A 17,461-nucleotide genomic window follows, 5' to 3' on the forward strand; every position below is an offset into this window, starting at 1 on the left:
CCTCGATTGGAACGGCCACCGTTGGGAGGGGACAGGGAATACTGCGCATGCGCCTCAAAAAAACCGGGAGTCCGCGTCTGCGCGAGTATTCGGACGGGGTGATTTCACACATGCGCAGTGCCCAGGGTCGTGGTGAGGCGCATGCGTACAAGCTCCGAGGAGCGGTTGGCTGTACAGAGAGGGGGAACCGGTCCGGAGGCCTTCCGGGCTGCGTCCGTCGCGCTCGGGTTTCGGCCGCGCCGGCTGTGGAGAGGAGAGCAGAGGCCGTTAAGCAGCTGGCTCTCGCCCTGTGGAGGACCCTAGGAGTCGTAGTCCCTTCCCCCGAGGCATGCTGGGAATTGTAGTTCTACCCAGCGGCTCCCTCACACTGGGGCATCATGGGAGTTGTAGTCTTGCTCCCGAAGCATGATGGGAGCTGTAGGCCTTACCAGGTGTTTCATGGGAATTGTAGTTTGTTAATGAGCCATGTTGGGCCAGATGACAGTGCTAGAGATGTCCAGCATGCACAACATGGGGCCTAGATGCATATTATCTTTGGGGACCAGTGTTGTGTTGGGTGCCACTCACTGACCACCCCACCCCAGCTCCCCTCCATACACAGTGCAGCCGGGACTTATGGAGCAAAAACAGCCATTGCCCCTGTAAGAATAAGTTCTTCACTTGTAAATGTGTTTTTTCTCTCTCTGTGTTAACATTACTATGAATCAGCCAACGCACATGTTGCCATAGTCCACTGTGGCTGGAAAGAGAACTGTCCGGTTGTGTGCCAGAGGCCCTATACTGCTACAATCTAATGAAGATTCTCCTTTAACCTCAGAGCAAAGGGCCTGTGCATTTGGAGCAGAGGGTTTGAGCTCTAGCCACCTATTTATATGGTGTAAATCACCCATATAGCTGCTACTGTAAAGTTCCAAGTGGTCACAGCTTTGTTATGATATAAAATCTCTTTGTATGTTTTAATTTTTCATTCTTTTTAACCACCAGTTTAAAAAGAAAGAATACAGTATATGTCTCTAGCTAGCACACACAGCCAAGAAGAAAGTTACATTCTAGTCTGTGTCTTTCCAACCTCCTTCCTTTAAAATATTCCCTTGGATAACACAGCTCTTTCCTTTCCATAGGCACAAGCTCTGTTCCTCCTCCTCCTCAGATGGAGCCAGAAACAGATGCTCAGGAAGAAAAACAACACTGGAAAAGTAGGTTGAATGGATTTCTACTTCAGACACAAGCCAACCTTTAAAGGCCAAATTGGAACTTTTGCAGCGAAATTGACATAAACGCTCCCCATGCCAAAACAAACTCTCTGGGGGCAGGGTCCATCTTTTTGTTCTGTATTTGTACAGTTCCTGCCTCCATGAAGTCCTGGTCCATGAGTGAGGTTCCTAGGTTCTATTGCAATACAAATAATAAATAATATGCATACTGATTGTACTACAACTTCATACAATATAATTCCTGCTATGAGTATATGTAATCTGCATGGCATTAGGGTTATGCATAGGTGCTGCTGGCTGGGTTGAGGACACTGCTTTGAAGAAGTTAGGTGCTACATCAGGGGTTCTCAAACGGACCCTCAGGGGGTCGTGAGGTAATTACATGGAGGGTCACGAGCTGTCAGCCTCCACCACAAATCCCGCTTTGCCTCCAGCATTTATAATGGTGTTAAATATATATATAAAAAAAGTGTTTTTAATTTATAAGGGGGGCGGTCGCACTCAGAGGCTTGCTACGTGAAAGGGGTCACCAGTATAAAAGTTTGAGAATCACTGTGCTACATATTATTGTATGTATACACACCACCACTGAAATGCAGCTAGCACTGGGTTGGCTGATGACAGATACATAGCACAACAGAAGAAGAGAAGGGGATATTATAGCAAATCTTTGCTTGTACTGTGAGGGTCTGATTCTGAAGGGTCCTGAGCTCTGAAGGGAGTGGAGGGTGCTCAGTACCTTATAGGAACAGATCCTTAACTTTCTTGAAAAGCAGATAGGAGAGTGTAGCCTAGTGACTAGAACATTGGTCTAGGTCTGAGATGATCTGGGTTCTGTTCCCAGCTCTGCCAGGCCTCCTGGGTGACCTTAGGCCAGTCACTTCCTCTCCCTGTACCTCAGTTTCCCTATCTGTAAAATGGGGATAATATTACCCTCCTTTGTAAGCGCTTTGAGATCTACTGATGATAAGCTCAAGTTTAGAGCTAGGGATTATTATTCTCATTTACCCTAAAGCCCCACTGGACCTCTCTTGCAGTATAAAGGGGCCCTAAATCATAAATTAGTTATACTCACAGTAGCGTCCCTTTGCACAGGCAGAGTAGTGTAAAGCAGTTTAGTGTCAATAAGAATCAGGCACTCAGTTTTGAAGGGCTCATTGCAAAGAAAAGATATCAGAGCAGCGGAAGAACTCTTCCTTAAGAGTCTTGTTATCCCATCAATATAGAAACTCACGGTAACAACAGTTGTTTATTTTGCAGACACAGCGAGACGATCCACTCAAAGCCCACGTATGTATTTCCCCAATCTGAAATCCCCAATCTTTATACCTACTTTTACTGTAATGATTGTTAATTTAAGATTAGGTTCTTTTAACAACAGGACATCAAATAATCAGTCAACCAAATGTGTTAACCCACGAGTGTTAGTCAAAGATCAGTCTGCACAAATACAGAAAGATGAGAGTTAAATACTTTACCACTTCATCAAGCTGGGGATACAACCAGCAGCATGGATTGTTCGGGAAATATAATTCACTGCTGAGGTGTATATATACCTTTGGCTTTTACCATGGTCCCAAAACTCCCCAAAATACTCACCAGCAACTACACACCACACCACAGAAACACCAACCAGGAACTAATCCCTGTAGCAAACCTTGTTGCCTACTCTGTCCCCATATCTACTCTGGCGACACCATCAGAGGGCCCAACCACATCAGCCACACCATCAAGGGCTCATTCACCTGCACATCTACTAATGTTATATATGCCATCATGTGCCAGCAATGCCCCTCTGCCATGTACATTGGCCAAACCGGACAGTCCCTCCACAAAAGAATAAATGGACACAAATCGGACATCAGGAATGGTAACATACAAAAGACAGTAAGTGAACACTTCAATCTCCCTGGTCATTCTATTACAGATTTAAAAGTCACTATCATTGAACAAAAAAACTTCAGAAACAGACTTCAAAGAGAAACAGCAGAACTAAACTTCATTTGCAAATTTAACACCATTAATCTGGGCTTGAATAGGGACTGGGAGTGGCTGGCTCATTACAGAAGCAGCTTTTCCTCTCCTGGAATTGACACCTCCTCATCTATTATTGGGAGTGGACTACATCCACCCTGATTGAATTGGCCCTGTCAACACTGGTTCTCCACTTGCGAAGTAACTCCCTGCTCTCCATGTGTCAGTATATAATGCCTGCATCTGTAACTTTCACTCTATGCATCTGAAGAAGTGAGGTTTTTACCCACGAAAGCTTATGCCCAAATAAATCTGGTAGTCTTTAAGGTGCCACCAGACTCCTTGTTGTTTTTGTAGATACAGACTAACACGGCTACCCCCTGATACTTGTCCCCAAAATTAGTTTGTGTCATTCTTACCCTAAGATTTCCATTTCAATGCAATCTGTACTTGCTATCCGAGATTGTTGGAAATTTGTACCTGGTTTCTAGCAACAGTTATATCAGTTGGTTATTATTTTCACAAACCCCAGCAAAATACTACTTTCTCTGTATGCACCAAGAACAAAACTTACACAGTTGTTAATATATTTCAGTATAGAGGTTACTGAGGAAAATGGTTAACTTTAGTATAGGTATGGATTCTCTTAAAAATACATAATATATTGGCTATATCATTTTGGTAACACGGCAAAGCAGGTCCAGCACTCTGAGAATGGGTGATTTCTATTAGGGATCCCCGTTTGTCATTTAAACAGAAAATAACAACAAAGGAATATATATAAAACTGTATTTTATCCATGGTATGTCCTACACATTACCTGAGAGGCAGTATGATGTTGTGGCAAGAGCTCCTGACTGCACAGTCAGAACTCCTGGGTTCCGATCCAGGCTCTGCTACCGACTTTCTGTGTGGCCTCGGGCAAATCATGTCATCCTCTATGCCTCAATTTCCCCTTCTGTAAAATTATCAGGATTTCCCTCTCCATGGAGTGGGGTAGGGATTAATTGGATAATGTCTACAAAGCAGCATTAATAACTAAAGCCTGATTTTTCATCACCCTGCATCTTTTGTCATCATTTTCACCAGTGCGAAGCTGCTGTAAAATGCTACCGGATCAGAATGGTGGTGTTTTGCACTAGTGTAAGTGACAAGGAATAGATCCATAATATGCTACATAGTAAGTCTATTAGCCTAGTGGATGGACTGGGACTCGGGAGTTGGGTTCCACTCCTGGCTCTGCCCCCAACCTGCTGAGTGACCTTGGGCTTTGCCGCTCTGTGCCTCAGTTTCCACATCTGTAAAATGGGGATAATGATACTTGCCTCCTTTGTAAAGTGCTTGGAGTCCTACTGAAGAAAAATGCTACACAAGAGCTAGGGATTATTATTCAATAGGGAAAAACATCCTTGTAATACAAAGCCTTTTTTTGACAGGAGAGGATAACTTCGAAGGCCCTTCCTCTTCTTTTAAGAAGCTATGTCCTGCCAAACCCTCCCCCAGCTTTCTTGAGCTTCCATCTTCCCAACGGAGGCCCAGCCCAGGTCTACCCTGTGCCCAGGCTGCCAGGAAAGGACAGAAAAAATTCAGTAAGTGTTGGAACTACCCCAGCTTTGGAAAGGGCGTGTTCTCTAGCGGTAAGGAGTAGGGGGCTAGGAGTCAGGACTTTTGGAGTTTATCCTGGTTCTGGGCAGGACCAAGGGTTAGAGGTTAGGACAAGGCACTAGGAGTCCAGGACTCCTAGGATCTATTCCCAGGTCTGTGTGACCTTGGGCGAATCATTTCCCTGCTTGGTGCCTCAGTTTCCCCATTTGTAAAATGGGGATAATACCCTGTGCACTGGTCTGTGGCACAGCACAGCGAGGTTCTGGGATGCAAGTTTCTGTAAACAGGCAAAATTTCAATAGAATTAAGAATCACTTAGCATTGGAGGAAGGGGAAAACAAACCAGCGCTTTGCCCCATTTTTCTCCAGCCCCTGATCATCAGCCACAGGATTGTTACGGCCTACTGGAGTGCATGCACAACAACATCCAGATCCAAACCCAGATCGCTCTGGCACAATTGAGCATCCTGGAAGGCTTGCAGGAATCCATGAACTTGCTTCTGGCTAGCGACGAGGAGAAGGGGAAGGAGCAGAGAGACCCGGAGGGCCTGCAAAACTCAGCCTCCTCTCCCACCTAACATATCCATAGGTTTGGTGACTAGCTTTGATTCCCATAGTCTCATCCCTGCGGCCTCGTCTCCTTTGTGTTCACTCTGGCGCTGGCTATCAAGTGTATAGCTACAGGATTGGGGTTTGTGTTACCATGACAACTGATAGGGCTCTTGGAAGTAAAACTATTGTAAATACTTTCAGTGTGAGTTTTCCTCCGAAGGCTGCATAGTCCTTGTGGGAGCAGCACAGGAAGCGACAGCAATGCGCTTATGGAGAGATGCATTGAGTCTGATTTGAGGTCACTCTGCCCATGCCCCTAGGGCTAGGGGTTCAGGTGACTTGAAGCCCCTTTATGCTGCCCATGTTCTGGGGGCTTGCCAGACCTCTGCTGTAAATTAGAACAGCCTCAGGGCTACTCTCATTTTTGCTCTGCCTCCAATGGCCCTTGCAGTATGTTCCAACCATGCCTCCTCCACTGGAGACAGGGAGCAGGGTGGATACCGAACCCTTATGCAAGCTCCATACCAGCTAGGATGGCTCCTGCGCAGGGAGGATTTCCAGGGAGCTGGTTCTGCTCATTTTAAGGTCCCTCTGCACTGCCAGAGCAGCACAAAGGGACCAGAGCATGACAGTGACAGTCAGGTTCACCATCTCTCCCCAGTTGAGGCTTCCTTATTAGAAGCTAGTCATGATGTTGTGCTCCGTTCTCTGCTTTGGCCTTGATTGTGTGTCTGCTGGCTGGATGCAAGAGGGCTGGTTCTCTGGCGCCCTGCATCTTGTGTAGCCTTTTGTACCTGTGCAGTGGGGGTGTAAAACTACCAAATCAGTGTTGCACACCTGCTTGGTACCGGTGTGAATGAATACATGAGGTAGAGGGCAACATGGAATGAGGCCCCATGTCTGTGCAAACATCTCGCCACCGCATTACAGCTGGGTAGCTCGTTTCATCAGGGGATCCCAACGTTAATGAGAAGATTCCTCTTCACTTACCTCCCATGGGACTTAAGTATCAGAGATGGAGAACATGAAGCATGGCCGAGGGGCCTGCTCTTTAAAAGTGCGGAGCGCCCTCAGATCGCACCACAGTGGAAGTAAACAGCTAGCTGCCCCAGTGAGTGGGCAAAACCCCTTCATCTTTTCCAGCCAGATCCAGTTCGCAATGCTGGCAGGATCCTGCGGTGTCCTGTATGCTCAGGTGCAAATTGAAAGACAAATGCAATGTACTTACCGCCTGAGATTCTAGTTGGATTAAATATAAACTTTGTAGAAAAAGGATACGCACACAAGCGGCTGTTCCCTTCCCTTAAGGCAGCACCATCCTCAACAGGAGTTGAAACAGGAGGAGCATTAGGTGTCTATGTTCCCCATCTAAGGCAAGGTTAGAAGACCGGGGAGGGCGGCTGCTCAGAACTCTGGATGCACAGGCCAGCCGCGCTGGGCTTTGAACCCCGTATGAACTCTGTTTAAGAATGATTCCGGCTGACTTGGCTTCAAACACAATCAGGAGCAGTGTGGTCCGGTGAAGAGAGGGCTGAGTTGTGGCATCTATTCCCAGCTGTCCTGCATAACATTGGGGATGTCCCTGCCCCACTCTGTGCCTCAGTTTCCCATCTATACAATGGGGATAATAGTGCTGCCCTGGGGGGGGAAGATGGGGTGTGAGAAGAAGTACACTAAGCACTGTGAGATGCTCAGCTACTGTAGTGATGGAGCCAGGTAAGTACCTTAGATAGACAACACCACAGATGGGGTTCCGACCATGCAAACGGTCCCCTGCCGACCTATGGAATATGTGACCCAAATAATACTGGGAGAGCGAAGTGAAGAGACCGTGGAGCAATAGAGGTTTCCCAGCTGATGGGTGGCGTGCGGCACAGAGGTCCGAGGCTCGGGAGAGCAGCAGCTTCTCAGAGCTGGCTCTGGTCCCCGCGGAGGGGAGATGGAGTAAAGAGGCAAACCACAGCAAAGCGGCCCGCACGTGAACTCCACCCTTCCTAGTGGGCCCAGCTTGGGTCTGCGCAGGCGCCGGAAGCGGACTCCAATTCCCAGTGTGCCCCGGGGCGGGGGCGGGGGCGGGGTTTCCGGGCGCTCAGTGCTGACTCTCGCTGCCGCTGCCGCAGGGCGAGCCGGGCCGCCGCGGTGAGAGGGGGCGCGGGGCCCCGGCGGGGTTCCGGGTCGGGCGGCGGCGGCGTGGGGGGCGCGGGGCCCCGGGGGGGCCGAGGGGGGAGGAGATTTGGAGGGGAGCCCGGGGGGCAGTGGGGGGGGGCTGTGCGGGCGGGGTGGGGGGGTAGAGGAGGGGGAAGGGAGGTTTGCAGGGGAGCCCTGGGGGCGGTGGTTGGGGGAGCCGGGTGGGTGGGTGGGTGGGGGGGGGAGGGAGATGGGGGTGGGGGGGGCAGAGGAGGAAGGAAGGTTTGCAGGGGAGACCAGGGGGTGGTGGTTGGGGGGGATCCGGGGGGCGGTGGGGGGGGGGGTTGAGGGGAAAGGAAGGTTTGCAGGAGAGCCCCGGGGGGGGGGGGGAGCCATGGGGTTGGGGGGATCCGGAGGGCGGATTGGTTGGGGGGGGGTGGTTGAGGGGATCCGGAGGGGAGTGGGAGGAAGGTGGGGGTTGGGGGGTCTGAGGGGGAAGGAAGGTTTGGAGGGATCCCAGGGGACGGTGGTTGTGGGGAGCTGTGCGGGTGGGGGGGGAAAGATGGGGGGCAGAGGAGGGAGGAAGGAAGGTTTACAGGTGAGACCAGGGGGTGGTGGTTGGGGGGGATCCGGAGGGCGGTGGGAGGAAGGTTGGGGTTGGGGGGTCTGAGGGGGAAGGAAGGTTTGGAGGGATCCCAGGGGACGGTGGTTGTGGGGAGCTGTGTGGGTGGGGGGGAAGATGGGGTCTGGGGGGCCTATGGAGGAGGAAGGTTTGGATGACCCAGGGGTGGGGGTTTGGGGGGGTACGTAGGGGAGGTCTCTGACACGTCAGCGCTCCACGGAGGAAAGGCAGCTAGGGAAGTTCTCCTCCAGGCAGCCTATAAGCAGGCTGTGGGGTTCCTGACTTGCTGCCCGTTCTGGCTCCGGAAGTGCCAGGGAAATGGAGACACGTGGCTGAGAGTAGCAGCCAGGCCCTGATGCTGCCTGGTAGGAGGAGCTGCTGCCCCACAGAGGCTGGGGACAGGCAGAACCTATACTGGGCATAAGGAAGCAATGATCTGTGGCTGCAGGAGGAGGAGGTGGGAAAAGACAGGACTGTGCTACGTACAGGGGCTGAGCAGGAGATGGGAGTGAAAGAGCTGCACGGTTAGCAGCCCCTTCTTCATACTTTCATTTAAGGTAGATCACAGGTTCTCCAGCCCTTCATGCTGTTGCCCAAGATGTGTTAGATGTGTCTTTTCCCAGACCCAACCGCCTCACTCCTTGGTTATCAAAATATAATTTCACAAGGCACTGGGGAGGGTTCTGTGATCTAAGAGCACTGTTTAGGAATCTCTGTATTAGCCAATTGCTCAAGACTTCATGGCGTTGTAGCCTAGAAATCTCAGAACCTACAGGATGAGAGGTTTCCTGAGAGACACATGGACAGGGATTTATACTGGCTATGATTTCAGGTTTTTTGAGGTCTGGTTATCCGCTATCAAAAGAGAGGATGGGTACAGAAAGCCAAAGCGGTGATAGGAGCTTAGTGGAGTGAGTGGGGTGTCAGATCATCAGGACAGAGCTTTCTCATATTTTTTTTGTCTGGGAAGAAGAGGTTTGTGCCAGGGCTGAAGAAAAGGAGTGTGCCCTTTGGAAGGGTCCCCAACCAAACGGTGTTTGGATGGGATCGGACTGATGTTTGAATATTTGTGTGTGAGAGTAAAGATAGGAAATATGTGAACTCTTTAAATGGGCCCTCAGGTTAACTTTGTCTTAAATAACATGTTCTCTGTTCTACTGCTAACAGCTGATGTTAAATTGATGACTTTAAAAAACAAACCTTTAAGCCATTTGTTTTTCTGTCATCTGAATATAGGCTAGTCATTTTCAAGGTCATTTTTAGTCAGTTACAATTCTCAGGTGCTAGCACAATGCTGCAGTGTTTGTTTGCAGACGCTGCAGGGGAATGTTGTTGTGGTGTGTGTTAAATTGTTTCCACTGGATTTCAAAGGAGAAATATGAGTCAGTAGTGTGCCCTCATTGACAAGTAGGCCAAGGCAACGGCATATTGGGCTGAATTAGTAGGAGCGTTGCCAGCAGATTGAGGGAAGTGATTATTCCCCTCTGTTCAGCACTGGTGAGGCCACACCTGGAGTATTGGTCCAGTTTTGGTCCCCCCACTACAGAAGGGATGTGGACAAATTGGAGAGAGTCCAGCAGAGGGCAACGAAAATGATTAGGGGGCTGGGGCACATGACTTACAAGGATTGGCTGAGGGAACTGGGGTTATTTAGTCTGCAGAAGAGAAGAGTGAGGGGGGATTTGATAGCAGCCTTCAACTACCTGAAGGGGGCTCCAAAGAGGATGGAGCTCTGCTGTTCTCAGTGGTGGCAGATGACAGAACAAGGAGCAATGGTCTCAAGTTACAGTGTGGGAGGTCTAGGTTAGATATCAGGAAACATATTTTGCTAGGAGGGTGGTGAAGCACTGGAATGGGTTACCTAGGGAGGTGGTGGAATCTCCAACCTTGGAGGTTTTTAAGGCCTGGCTTGACAAAGCCCTGGCTGGGATGATTTCGTTGGTGTTGGTCCTGCTTTGAGCAGGGGGTTGGACTAGATGACCTCCTGAGGTCTCTTCCAACCCTAATATTCTATGTTCGTAGAAGCTTCTTGTCTTTACAAAATGAGTGTCCTAATGCTTTCAATGCCTTTAATGATGTTAAATAACAGTAAATATACTAGGGTTGTTGCAACCAGGTTGGTCCCAGGATATCAGAGAGACAAGGCGGGTAAGATAATATCTTTTATTGGACCAACAGGCATTGGTCCAATAAAAGGTATTACCGTGCTCACCCTGTCTCTTTAATAAATTTACCACACATTCACAGAGCAGCCAGGGAAAAAGAAACCCGGTATCAGGTCATTGCTTTGCAGTTGTCTCATTCTGGTAGAGAAGTGTCCAAAATATTACAGGTGCAATTGCACTGGTGCCATATTGAACGGGACTGATCCCTCCCTCCTCCATGGTATGATGCTTTCATGTACGATGTCTTAAACCACACAGCTGTCTGTGCTTCATAACGCATTGCACTTATGGATCTATTCTTCGGTCTGCTACTGCCCCCTCCAGAAGGCTGCCACCTCCAATTTTTCTTCTTTAGAAACTTGGGCATTAACCGTGAATGTTTCCCCCTTCCAGATGAAGCTGTTAGCTCTTGCTGTGTTTGCCCTGCTGTCTGTCGCTCACAGCGAGGAGGGAGCCAGGCTACTCGCCTCTAAATCTCTGTTAAACAGATATGCAGTGGAGGGCAAGGACCTGACTCTGCAGTACAACATCTACAATGTTGGCTCCAGGTAAGGTTTGTCTGTGTTCTTGGTACCTATCAGATGCCTGGCCCTGAAGGACACGGAGTGTTAGAGGTGTGTCTCTGCAGTGTGTGTTTCACTAGCTTGGGGAGGAGGGAGACATCTAGAGTAAATACCGTTCTCAAGCTCCTCCCTTCTCCCTGTAAAGTTGCAGTGTATGAACCCCCTATCAGGCCCACTCGGGAAGGGGCATTATATGAGGCTTTGAGGGTAATGAGACTAAAGTGTGCAGGTGTTTTTTGGGGCGTGGGGGAGGAATGAGATTCTGGAGGCTGTGAAAGGGTCTCAGTGGATTCCTGTGTATGGGAGCAAATCAGTGTTCATTGTGATGCTGTTCTAGACTCCTTGACTTCTCTCTCTCTCTATCTCCCCTTCACCCCCAAAGCTCATGTCTAAACTCTTACCAAGTTCTGGCACTCCACTCTCTAATCCCCCTGTTCACCCTTTCCTCTCTGTTCCAGCCCTGGTCCCTGCCTTCATCACGTGTGTCTTTGACTGCATCATCATCCACCGGTGTCCAAAATGCTGCAGTTGAAAATCACCTTCCTTTCCTGTCACTCATATCCCCAATGCGGGGCTCCCCTCCTCACGTGCATAGACCTCCATTGGCTTCCTGGGCTCTTTCCACAGCCGATTCCTTGTCCTCCGCTTCGTGGCTCCTCTCAGCTCTTCCCTCTTATGCCCCAGGTCCTGCTCAGCAATCATTTCTCCTTGACGCTGTCTTCCTTCTACTCTCATCTTTGTGGCTTTTTACTCCAGATCAGCAGCTAGCACTGTTTGTGAAACAGCCTGTAGCATCATAGGGTTAGACGGCACCGCAAGGGTCATCTAGTCTACCCCCCAGTGGGACTCCAGCTAATGCATCCCTCGGCTCTGTTCCTGACCCCTCTCTCTGTTGTGTTTAGCGCGGCTTTGGATGTGGAGTTGTCGGATGATTCTTTCCCCCCGGAAGATTTTGGCATTGTCTCTGGAATGCTTAACGTCAAGTGGGACCGGATTGCGCCGTATCCTTTTGCAGTTCGAAACAATCTCCCCATATGCCATGTCCTGGGTGTGTTCTTCGGCTCCCCCTTGTCCCTGCTGATGCCCAAGAATACCAAGACACGTCCAACTCCATACATCATCCCTGAAATGCAAGCACACCTGACTTCTGGCTAAGGTTCTGAGGGCAAATCCCAATCAAGTGCCCTGGGATCTCTAGTGTCCTTGCAAACAAGAGCTAGTTCTCGGGTCACACAACACATAGCCGCCCCTCGCATTAAATTGCACAGAACTCCATTCATCTGTCAGGGAAGGAGGAATAGATGAGTTGGCCCTGTAAGGGTCTGACTCTGTAGTTGAAGGTCGTTTAAGATTTCAAACCTGCTGCTTAGACCCCCTCCCTGTGTTTTGAGTCTTGCTTCCCTGGAACAAAATGCAATTTGTTTCCTTAACCATCTGCTACACAGAGCCAGCAACGTATCTCACACTGTGGTCCTGAGGCCCCTCAAAGCCGGCTACTTCAACTTCACCTCGGCTACCATCACCTACCTGGCACAGGAGGGAGGGCAGGTTGTGGTGAGTGGCTACTATCTTTCTTGTGAACTTGATCATGTACAGGATCCTAACGGCAGATCTCACAGCAGAGACGCACAGTGTGTGCTCCTAGACACAACCATCGAGGGGTGATAGATCGTCCCTCTCTCTTCTCATATAGTGCTTGCCACGGAGCGCCTGAAGTGCCAGGAATGGTGGGCAAATGCTATTTCTTTTTCCCCCATTTCAGGTTGGCTTCACCAGTGCCCCTGGGCAGGGAGGAATCCTGGCTCAGAGAGAGTTTGACAGGAGGTTTTCCCCTCACTTTGTAAGTACCATTAAACCAGTAATCCATTGTCTCCCAGTGACTGTACTGTTCAAATCCGCGTTCACCTTTTTTGTGTGCGCGCTGGCTCGTGGCGTGAAAGCAGAAGCCCAGACACTAAATTAAAAGCCGCCTGGGAAATCCCCACGGTGGCTCCTAAGCTTTTTGGGGCAACTTCTTGCAAGAAGAGTGCCAATTAATTCATCATGGTCCGTTAGACTCGCTTCTAGGAATGAGCCTGTGTTGTAGGGGTCGGATCAAAACGCTTGGGCAGGGGGGCTCAGGTCTGAGACGCTGGGAATTTAGCGATGCATAACCCAGCTCAGCTCTACTTCTAATGGGTTTTCCCCTTCTGCTAGCTCGACTGGGCAGCTTTTGGTGTGATGACTCTTCCCTCCATCGGAATCCCTCTGCTGCTGTGGTACTCGAGCAAGAGAAAATACGATACCCCCAAGACCAAGAAGAACTGAGGAAAGCCAAATGCAGCCAGCACCCAGAGCTTAGAATTACGGTGTACTCGGAGTAGCAGCAACCAAGCCTCCAAATCAAGTGACCCGGCCACCGGTTCAGTGCTGGCAGGGGAGGGATTTGTATCATTCTTGTGGCCAGTCGCTTTCTTGAGGTGTTTTTTAACCCTTTCTCAGCAGATCTGGAGCAAAGACCTCTCCGGTTCTGTTGTAATTAAGTTCCAGACGCAGCTGCGGTACAAGAACGCTAATAACACCCAAGGAGTGTGGGGGTGAGAGCCTTTCTGCAGCATCACCCCTGCTTGCCGAATGCCAGTCACATGTGGCCAGTTCTCCTCATGCCACAATCCTCCTCGATCTTGGATCAGCCCATCACCCTCGCTCCCCAGCATTTTATGCTTCTTGCAACTGTCACTGAGAGGATTGATCAAGTGACGGTAATGGAGACCTCCTTTCTATGCAGGTTTATTAGTGCCCTTCCCTCTCAGCCAAGCGGCGGCCTATGAACCCCCATAGAAAGATGCCTGCCCTAGAGAGAATGTTGGCTACGTTGTTCTATTTTGGTGAGCAATTGACTGTGTTTCTGTTTTTCTGATTACTCTGTTGAGAAGTGTGTGACTGTACGCACCAAGGGTTTTATAATAAAATGAACACCACAGAGTGAGTCTGTCTCTTCTCCTACCAGTGAGTCCCACAGTCGGACTGGGGGGTTTCAGGAGCCATACCTATAACTGCAGTAAATCCAGTGGGTGTAGAGGCTCTGTAGCACCATCAGCCAGCAGGGGCAGTGAGGAAGATACAGCTGAAAAAGTATACCAAGCCCTTAATCCTAGTGAAGGCATGTGTTTAACATCTGTTCAAATCCTACTGTGGGTTACTCCAACCCTCCTTCCAGGGTCCCTCTTGACCAGTTGCCACATGTGAGAACTACACCACGCCTCATCTACACTATGAGTTTAATAATCCACTTTTTTTTGGACTAGACGTGGCCAAAGAGCTTAAACTCTAAGACACAGGATGGGAGAGAAACTGCCCTACCCAGGGTAAGTGACTTGCCCAAAGTTGCATAGCCAGGAATAGAACCCAGATCCTTGTAGCTCCCAGTCCAGGGCTCTCTGCTCAGCACCATGCGGGCTGATTTGAAGTGTTGAAACACCTGGCTGCCCAAAGCATTGCAGAATGGGTGGCGCATAACACTGCCTTCGCCCCTGGGGAGTGGATTAGCTGGGATGAGTCTAGAGTAAAACACCTTTACAGCCATCAAGAGCTGAGCGAGAATTCAAGGGGGTCTGTAGCTTTGCGGATGGGCCGGTGTCTTCTGATGAGTTTTGAGCCGCCCTGTCTAGGGTGCTGTCCTCTTCCCCAGAACGTTATTGTTTAATACGTAGCCTAGCTTCCAGCAAGGGCAGGAGGCACCTGCGTTCCCAAACTGCTTGCTTGCTTGCTTATAATTATAGAAGATTCAGACTAGGAGCTCCAAGAGTGGGACTTATTTTTTTCAACTGAAAAAGATTTTCATCAGCTAAAACCAGGCCCGGGAGGTTCCCCTGGTGGGTATGCTGCCCTCTCTACTGCAGCTCCATCTTGCAGTATACCTGTGGCTTCCTGCAGTGAGGTGACTTCTTACAAGCCAGTTCTCTGAATTGCCCTTCTAGCGATGTCTGCCTTGATTTGGTGGTGGAGCGGGGCTCTGCCATCTTTCATCAGCCCTGACTGGCCTTGGGCAGGAAGAATAGGGGGAGGGATAGCTCAGTGCTTTGAGCATTGGCTTGCTAAACCCAGGGTTGTGAGTTCAATCCTTGTGGGGGCCATTTAGGGATTGGAGGCAAAAATCTGTCTGGGGATTGGTCCTGCTCTGAGCAGGGGTTGGACTAGATACCTCCTGAGGTCCCTTCCAACCCTAATCTTCTATGATTCTAGATGAATGTAGGCCGGGCAAACCACAACGAGGGTCCCCATTGGAGGAGATGGGTGCATGTGACCTTGGGTTGGGGGGGGATAGAAGTGCGTGTTTTGGGCAACCTCAGAAGAGAGTGCAGGGATTGGCCAGGTCTGAGGCCCATACCCAAGGGCAGCGTGTAGCAGGCAGTTTGCCCTGTTGCTACTGCCCAGCCTGTTCTGTGCAAAGACGCCTTTGGTCTGCCGGGCTGTCAAACCAGCTCTAAATTCACACGCACGTGATTCAATTTAATCTGCGCCAGTTTCTTTCCAGCCCCTTCCAAATGAGAATCGCAGAGAGCTTCATGGCCATTCGTGAATTGAACCTTTCAGTCAGTCCCTCACTGGAACTAACCATCCCCATTTCACATATGGGGAAACCGAGGCATAGAAAGCGGATGTCACTTGCCTCAAGCACTCAGAGATGGAAGAACTTGGGTCTCCTGCCTTCTACCCCTGAACCTTCCCTACGTGCCCCCTCATCTTTTCTCCTTTGACCAGGCTTCTGCTAACAGGACCCTGACGGGGGTGGCAGGATTATTTTTTTTGCCACTCAGAGCAAAGCGGTCTTGTTATCCAAGAATTCCGTGTCGGTGGCCCAAACTCCCGGGCTCCGCTGAAAGCAAACACTGCAGCTTTGTCACAAGAACAATGTTTCCAAGGCAGGATTTCTCACCCCCTCATCCCAACGGCTCGCTGCCGCCACCGGTTCCACCCTTTGTTTTGACTGAGGAGGGTTGCAGTTGGCAGGATCAAGGAAACCATTGACGCTAATACTGAACAAAGCAGCTCCGCTCCACGAAGGGTGTGCAAGAGGGGGCCGGAGAAGCTGAACTAACAGGTCTGACTGGCGCATCCCACTTCCCAGCATTAATACTTTGTCCTGCCTAGTGTTGAGTGTCCCAAACAAGGGAGCTTTCCTTGTGAGCCTTGGCATGGGGAAGAAAGACAGTTACTCATCCCTTCCAGGTGCCTCTCCTGGTCCCTGGTGATCTCTGGTAGGATGGATTGCAGGCAAACAGGTGAGAACCAACAGATACACCTTGCACACACGTTGCTTTGTTTTCTACCTTTCAAGTTCTGCTGGGGGTTGCTTAGAACAGGGGCTCTCAACATTTCCAGACGACTGTCTCCCTTTCAGGAGTCTGATTTGTCTTCCGTACCCCCAAGTTTCACCTCACTTAAAAACGACTTGCTTACAAAACCCGACCTAAAAATACAAACGTGTCACAGCCAGTGTTACAGAGAAACGGCTTGTTGTCTCATTTTTTACCATCTAATTATAAAATAAATCAATTGGAATATAAATATTGTACTTCCATTTCAGTGTGTAGTATATGGAGCAGTATAAACAAGTCAGTGTATGAAATGTTAGTTTGTACTGACTTCGCTAGTGCTTTTGCTGTAGCCTGTTGTAAACCTAGGTAAATAGCTAGAGGAGTTGATGTACCCCCGGAAGACCTCTGCGTACACATGCCCCTGATGGAGAACCACTGGTTTAGAAGGACCTGGTCCTAGGAGGCTGGTCCTGTCTGATCTGTGTAGCCTTTGGTCAAGCCAGGACCGTACAATGGTAGCATTATTTATTGGTATTGTGGTAGCCCCTGTCACCGACCGGGACCCCATCCTGTGCAAGGTGCTGTACAAACGGAACAAAAAGATGATCCCTGCCCCCAACCTGTGTCTAACATTTAGAAAGACACACGGTAGCTGAGATCATCTTTTATTGGCCCAACTGCTGTTGGTGAACAGAAGGGACTGGTGTGACTATAACAACACTGCAAACATCTAAAATGTATGAATTTCACAGCTCTCTCTACCTGGGGTAATAGTACAGTGTGCTTCCCAGGGCAGGAGCGTAGTGTTTTCTGCCCTCTTCCCTTCCCCCTCCCCATGAGATGGGTGTTCTCCTTGTATAGACGGGAAAACTGAATCCGAGTGCCCTGTATTTAGACTGTTACCTTGTGGACATTCTGGTGCATTTGCTCACAATGAGATGATTCTAGGAAGAGATGCAGCCTAGATCTGTGGGACTGGCTGTAGGCCATGCCTGGTCACTGGGGAGAAGGGGGTTCACCTCAGTCTCACCCCATCTCTGAGGAAGGAAGGACTGGAGAGAAAATCGGGTACGTGGGCTCTGTGGAGACTGCCCCCAACAATAGCCAATTGCAGTCGTGGCAGCAGGACACAGAGACTGCAGGGATGAAGGTGCCTTTGTCCACTAGGGGTCAGGCTTTCCCGGGTGCTGGGTGCCAGCAGTTTCCAATGATGTCCCTTGAAGTATTGGGTGCTTGAGGGAGACACACCAAGACCTTTGTAGAGCTGGCCCCGGGCCCGCCACTCCATTACACCTGCTCCAGGCTGGATTGAAAATGGACGCTGGGGCTGGAAGCCTCC

At 49.8% G+C, this 17,461-nt stretch overlaps 2 protein-coding genes across 5 annotated transcripts; both read left to right on the plus strand.

The window, feature by feature from the left end:
* The first annotated feature begins 132 nt into the window (after positions 1–132).
* On the plus strand, positions 133–5,545 carry TSACC (TSSK6 activating cochaperone). 2 transcript variants are annotated; one of them, XM_054010403.1, is made up of 5 exons: positions 133–249; positions 1,120–1,196; positions 2,475–2,504; positions 4,625–4,777; positions 5,163–5,545. In XM_054010403.1, exons 2-5 carry the CDS (start codon positions 1,151–1,153, stop codon positions 5,369–5,371), a joined length of 438 nt encoding a protein of 145 aa, XP_053866378.1. In that variant the 5' UTR covers positions 133–249; positions 1,120–1,150; the 3' UTR covers positions 5,372–5,545. The 2 variants fall into 2 exon arrangements, with proteins under 2 accessions (XP_053866378.1, XP_053866377.1); XM_054010402.1 differs by lacking the exon at positions 133–249 and adding an exon at positions 287–641 and having other exon boundaries at positions 1,122–1,196.
* A 1,865-nt stretch (positions 5,546–7,410) lies between these two features.
* On the plus strand, positions 7,411–13,786 carry SSR2 (signal sequence receptor subunit 2). Of its 3 annotated transcripts, none has more exons than XM_054010399.1 (6): positions 7,411–7,484; positions 10,653–10,807; positions 11,725–11,823; positions 12,268–12,376; positions 12,585–12,662; positions 13,019–13,786. In XM_054010399.1, the coding sequence occupies exons 2-6, from the start codon at positions 10,653–10,655 to the stop codon at positions 13,127–13,129; spliced, it is 552 nt and encodes a 183-aa protein (XP_053866374.1). In that variant the 5' UTR covers positions 7,411–7,484; the 3' UTR covers positions 13,130–13,786. The 3 variants fall into 3 exon arrangements, with proteins under 3 accessions (XP_053866374.1, XP_053866375.1, XP_053866376.1); XM_054010400.1 differs by lacking the exon at positions 7,411–7,484 and adding an exon at positions 8,471–8,651; XM_054010401.1 differs by lacking the exon at positions 7,411–7,484 and adding an exon at positions 8,471–8,618.
* The last annotated feature ends 3,675 nt before the right edge of the window (positions 13,787–17,461 follow it).

The sequence above is a fragment of the Malaclemys terrapin genome, chromosome 21 (assembly GCF_027887155.1).
Source record: "Malaclemys terrapin pileata isolate rMalTer1 chromosome 21, rMalTer1.hap1, whole genome shotgun sequence".
Lineage (NCBI taxonomy): Eukaryota > Metazoa > Chordata > Testudines > Emydidae > Malaclemys > Malaclemys terrapin.

Bases quoted from the DNA above. Each gene is read 5' to 3' on its own strand.
- TSACC (XM_054010403.1), top strand. From the start codon at position 1,151: ATGGAGCCAGAAACAGATGCTCAGGAAGAAAAACAACACTGGAAAA. The intron at 1,197-2,474 runs GTAGGTTGAATG...TTTATTTTGCAG, and splicing joins AGAAAAACAACACTGGAAAA to ACACAGCGAGACGATCCACT. The intron at 2,505-4,624 runs GTATGTATTTCC...TTTTTTTGACAG, and splicing joins ACGATCCACTCAAAGCCCAC to GAGAGGATAACTTCGAAGGC.
- SSR2 (XM_054010399.1), top strand. From the start codon at position 10,653: ATGAAGCTGTTAGCTCTTGCTGTGTTTGCCCTGCTGTCTGTCGCTCAC. The intron at 10,808-11,724 runs GTAAGGTTTGTC...TGTTGTGTTTAG, and splicing joins ATCTACAATGTTGGCTCCAG to CGCGGCTTTGGATGTGGAGT. The intron at 11,824-12,267 runs GTATCCTTTTGC...TCTGCTACACAG, and splicing joins AAGTGGGACCGGATTGCGCC to AGCCAGCAACGTATCTCACA.